Raw genomic sequence first — 5,279 nt, 5'->3', positions numbered from 1 at the left:
GGCTGGCGCCTTAGCCGGCTGAGCTATAGGCGCCGAGCCATACATCACTCTTGACCACTGTCTCCCACTACCCACACACTCATCTTCAGCCAAATAGACCTCTTCACTGGTCTCTGAACAGGCCAAGCCGGCTATGATTTTAGGGCCTCTGCACAGCTGTTCCCGTCTTTCCCAAGCATTTGCATGGTTCCCTCTCTCACTGCAGATGTCTACTCTTATGTCACTATTCAGAATGGTTTTTCTCAACCATCCAGTGTAAAATAGCAACTCCCTTACTCATTACCTTTTCATCCTGTTTTAGTTTTCTTCATAACACTTATTACTATAAGACAGTGACCTTCCTAATGCGGCGGCCCTTTAATACAGTTCTTGTGGGTTGCAACACAAGGGTGAGAAGAGTTGCTATGAGATAAAATACATTTTATTATTTGTCTCTTCTCACTGTAAGAATATAAGCTACTTGAGGGCTAGACCTATTCTGTTTATGGCTATAAAACCACTAAACAGTATATGGCTCAATGAAGGCACTCAGGGAAAGGATATCCAAACTACATCACCTCCTTCCCTAATCCATGTACACATCGTTTAAAATACTGTTCAAGCCATTACCTCTTCTGTGTCTTCCCACAACTCTGCAACTAATCCCCACCCATGCCAAATCATTCCCATCTCTACATTTTGAAAACATTCCTATTGCATTACATATATTATACCAAGAAAATAGTTTTGTTTTTTTTTTAAAGATACTTATCGCCTCTGATAGGTTTAAAGCTCCTCCAGGGACTTTAAACTTATTAAATTTTATATTCTTAGCAGTCAACACAGTAAAGTCCGAAATAAATGTTTAACTAGTTATCACCCCCCCAAAAAAACTTATGAACAAAAGTCATCTTGAAGTGGTCGTATACAGTTTCCAAAGATTCCTAAGAAATTTGAAGGAAGTCTTAAGATTCTAAAAACAGCCTATCTTCTCTAGGTTCTATACACTTCACATATATAGTGACATTTTTAATTATTATCAATGCTGATTAGATACTGAAATAAAGTTCTTTTATAGCTTTATCTAAAAGTATTTAACAGTTTTCTCTAAGGCAAAACTACCTAATTTCAGATCCCAAGTATGTTTCTTAAATGGTGCTGAAAATATTTATATATTACAATGAAATATTTCCTGTACTAAGTAAGTATTAAGATGTTAGGACACAAAGTAATCCTGTATCAACTTTAAATATCCTAGAAAGCCTCAAGGCTTTCCTTTACTCTTGTCTCTCTGAAAAGTTAAACCCTTATAAATCAGAGTAACAGAAAAGTACATCATTCAAATTATTCCTCCTAAAAGTGCACTGAAAAGGAGTAGTTAAAACCAGCAATAGAAGAACATCCAAACACTGACCCACAAAGAATTATTTTGAGTTTTTCTGGCACTGGAAAGGCACAGTCTAGCAACAATTGTTTAAAAGGTCAATAAACATCTAATGTTATTAATACATAGGTATGGGTCTTGAAGACTATCATCATCGCGCCCCCCCCCCCCCGTCCCGAAGATCAGGATATTCACTGCTGGCAAAGTTTAGTAATGTAACAAAGCTGCATTTTATTATTATAAGACTAAAAACAACTTTTGGCGATCTCACAGCCGACTCTACTTGAAGCCACTGGTAAATGCTTACAGCTGGAGAAAACTAATAGGTAATAAACACGTACTATGGAAGCTCTACAAGTTTTACCAAGTAAAAACACGATCTGTTTCAACAAGCCACCACACCCTGTTAAATACTAGGAATGTGCCAACAACACAAAATACAACTATAGTGGTAAACTTCTGCCTGAGTGGTTTAAGTAAAATATTTAGCAATCTTAAACCAGGCTCAAAAAAAGAATCCTCTAGAAGAGAATCCGTATCCACGAGGAAAAAACCAATTAACCAAACACCGATCATTTAAATCGGTGTTTAAATCATTGCTTTCTTTCCCTCAGTTTTATCATAATATAAAGTTAGAACAGAAAAAAGATGGCTGCTTAGGTAATATTTTCGAATCTAATAGTCACTGCTCTTAAAACTCTAAAATACACCTATAAGGAAGATATGTCATCAAATATCCCTGAAAACATGCAACTGCCCTAAATGGATTTTAGTTCAGAAAGCATTACAGAAAAGGTCTTCATTTATGAGAGACAAATGCCTAACAGGAGAAAATTACCAACAAATTCAATTAAATTAAAAAAAAAAAACCAGGCACTAACTTTACACAACTTAAGCTACAAGTCAAAGGTATAACATGCATAACAGTCCAGCTGAAATGACACATTTTTCTTACTAATTAAATTAGGAAACAGTGTTCTACTTATACACTGTAACAATGAAAACACATTTGCATAAAAGCAATGTTTTCAGTTCATGTGTTATCCGATTCACTCGCTTCCCTTTCCATTTTAATAAACAGCTTGCAGGTCTCCTGCTCTAGTGTATCGAAGCCTCCCCGCCTGCCCCCTACCCATTATTTGCCAGCCCTATCAATTTCCCTCGGTATGCAAAGTGACAAAACCAACATCAGAAACAGAAAAGGAATATATTTTTAAAAACCCTTGATTTTAAAAGCCCCCAACTATTAAAACTTACTTTCCCACCAATGCGCACTTGTGCCTGCAGTTTGGCGAGTTTCTCTTGGTTCATGATAGTTTCTTTCATCTATAAAGAGAGGAAATCCTCAGCAAGGAAAGGTCTAGCTCACTCTAGCATTACACTCGTTATTTCCCAAGACACCAGCAGGAGAATAAATGTCCTACACAGGCCGAAACCTGGATCCCAAACCCGCCCCGCAAAGCTCCAAGTTTCAGTTTTGAGGGAGCCCAAAGAGCACCCACTTCTCCCGCCACTTCCCCACAGCTCCCCGCTCTCTGCAGGCCCCGAAACAAGGGCTCTAACCCACCCCCGGCCAGCACCCCCCACCCCTGGCCCTGGCCTAGTCTCGGCCTAGCCAGGGCCTGCCCGGCCCGGCCACTCTCCGCAAGCCTCGCGGTACCTGAGGCTCCTGTCCTCGGGTTCCGCCGGGAGATGGAGGAAGAGACAGCGTCGCCTCGCCCCCAGAGCAGCCGCCCCTGGCTCGACCTCGCCCCCGAGAGTCAGCCTGAGCGGGTGCGCCCGTCCGTCGCATCGCCTTCCTCTCCTCAGCCCTGTCCCTCCCTGTCTCGCTCCTTCCGGGAACTTCCCGCCCCCGCTCCCGTCCTCCTCCCACGCCGGCGTCCACAGTCTTTTTGTACCTTGTCGGAGCGTAAAGGGGGCCGCGCGGGGGACTAGGGTTGGTGCTCAGGGGGTCTCGGGTAGACCAGCTGAGTTTAAGCGCACACACGCGGAGACGCAAGATGGCAGCTAGAGGAAGGCCGGAAGTGACACAACGCCACTTCCTCCGAAAGTCAGGAAACGGCCTTGGCGGCGAGCTCGGCGCCTTGCTGCGCACGCGCCGCGGGGTTTGTGACCCACCCGCCGGCCCCTCCTCTGCTTGGCCGGCGGCCTCGGGCCAGCTGACCCACAAAGGGCTCTGGGTTGAGGCTGCCTGCCGGAGCTCTGAGGAAGCCCCGAGAGGAGTGAGAGAGCGTGGTTCTTTGCACAGTTAGGGTTGAGTCTGTCCAGTGTCCCTGGGCCCTGCTGTTCAGGTTCTTTACCCTCAGAAGAAAGGGCTCCTCGCGTTTCCTGGAAAGCCTTGGGGCGCCCAGCTTGTGTCGCCTCTTTGGCTGCGCTGCCCTCACTGGATGGTGTAGATTGGAGAATTGGAAAATTTTTCCCTCGGCCCGAATTTTAGAGGCAGAGTCTCACTTTGTCGCCCTCGTTAGAGTGATGGTGGTGTCACAGCTCACAGCAACTTCCAACTCCTTAGTTTAGGCGATTCTCTTGCTTCAGCCTCCCAAGTAACTGGGACTACAGGTGCCCGCCACAACGCCCGGCTATTTTTTGTTGCAGTTTGGCCGGGGCTGTGTTCGAACCTGCCACTCTCCGTAACCCTACCAAAATGTTAAGTTGTATAGTAGAAGTTAAGTTGTATAGTAGGTTGTTAAGTTGTATAGTAGATTGTTCTGGCGTCCTGGTTCAGAATTTCTGGGGAGCGTGTTCAGATACATCTCCGAGCTCCTCCCCTCAAAATGCAATTTTGTAGGAGTAGTACGCAGTAATCTGCATTTCAGCACATTTAGCAGATGGCTAACCAGCCATCTTAGGCCGGTCTATGTGATTATTATTATTGGCCACCTCTGGTATATGGGGCCGGTGCCCTACCCCTTTGAGCCCCAAGTGCTGCACTACGTGATTATTATTATTATTTTTTTAACAGGCAAAAAATTGACTCCTTAATATGATTAGTTGGTATGGATTTGATATTTAGCGATTCACAATTGAACAAACTTTACTTTTCATAACTAATAAAATCAAGGAACAATTTGCGCCCAGTGTGTTGGGAGAGACGAGCATGAGAGTGAGTTAAAATTTTCTAAAGCTAAAAGCTTTGAGGCAGTCTTAAAACCACTGATGTTAAAAATGGCAATTTAAAAGATGCTATCTGATCAGCCTTTTTGTGGTCTTATTTGTGAAGTGTTTTTTGCATATTCAAAAGTGAGTCCACAATCTTAGCTAAGGAGAATGCTCCTATAGCAAAAAAACTTGTTTAAGTGCATATTCCTCCAATTAAGATTAATTATGTTTGGCTTTTGAATAGTTTTTATGTATAAGTAGACCCCTAACAAGTTTGTTAAAATAATCAGTGAGGACAGCTTGTATTACTTTTTAGACATTTGTAACATTGGCTATCTTAAAAAGAAACAAAGTTGCTGTATTAAATGAGTCAAGTTTAGTACAGAAAAAAGTACAGTGTTAGGTCCAGTCAGTCACTGTCCTAATGATAATGGTGAAAATGACTGTGCTGACAGTATTTTGTACTATAGAAATATTATAATATATAGAAACAGTCCCTTTTTTGGAAAGCTTGTGTATCTTTGTTTAGGAACATTTTTTCCCTTCATGTTACACTGAAGGTATTTGAAACTTTCTAGTCCTGTGATGTATTCTTAGATAAATAAGATTCTACACATATAACCTGCCACCTGACTCCCTTTTTATACACCTGTTTTCAGGAAATCTTGAGGGTTACTTTTTATTTTCCTTTGGTTCCCACTTTTCTCTTTTTTATAATTTTAAAGATTTGTACCATTTTGAAAATCAAAGATTCTTTAGTAAGAAAAGAAAAATTGAATTTTTTTTATTCCAGCTGGTTCTGTTTGTTTTGTGAGTG

At 42.1% G+C, this 5,279-nt stretch overlaps 1 protein-coding gene across 1 annotated transcript in view; it reads right to left on the bottom strand.

The window, feature by feature from the left end:
• Nucleotides 1–3,394, bottom strand: part of BTF3 (basic transcription factor 3) — a 7,698-nt gene extending 4,304 nt beyond the window's left edge. The window contains exons 1-2 of the mRNA XM_012802781.2: nt 3,262–3,394; nt 2,621–2,689 (exon numbers count right to left, since the gene is read on the bottom strand). Coding sequence (XP_012658235.2) covers nt 2,621–2,689 — 69 coding nt within the window. The 5' untranslated portion in view covers nt 3,262–3,394. The remainder of the gene's footprint in view (nt 1–2,620; nt 2,690–3,261) is intronic.
• Between the last annotated feature and the right edge of the window lie 1,885 nt (nt 3,395–5,279).

Source organism: Otolemur garnettii, unplaced genomic scaffold, assembly GCF_000181295.1.
Source record: "Otolemur garnettii isolate 467f Iridium unplaced genomic scaffold, OtoGar3 scaffold00017, whole genome shotgun sequence".
Classification (NCBI taxonomy): Eukaryota; Metazoa; Chordata; class Mammalia; order Primates; family Galagidae; genus Otolemur; species Otolemur garnettii.
The sequence above is the reverse complement of the archived record's forward strand: the minus strand, read 5'-3'. Positions and strand labels throughout refer to the sequence as shown.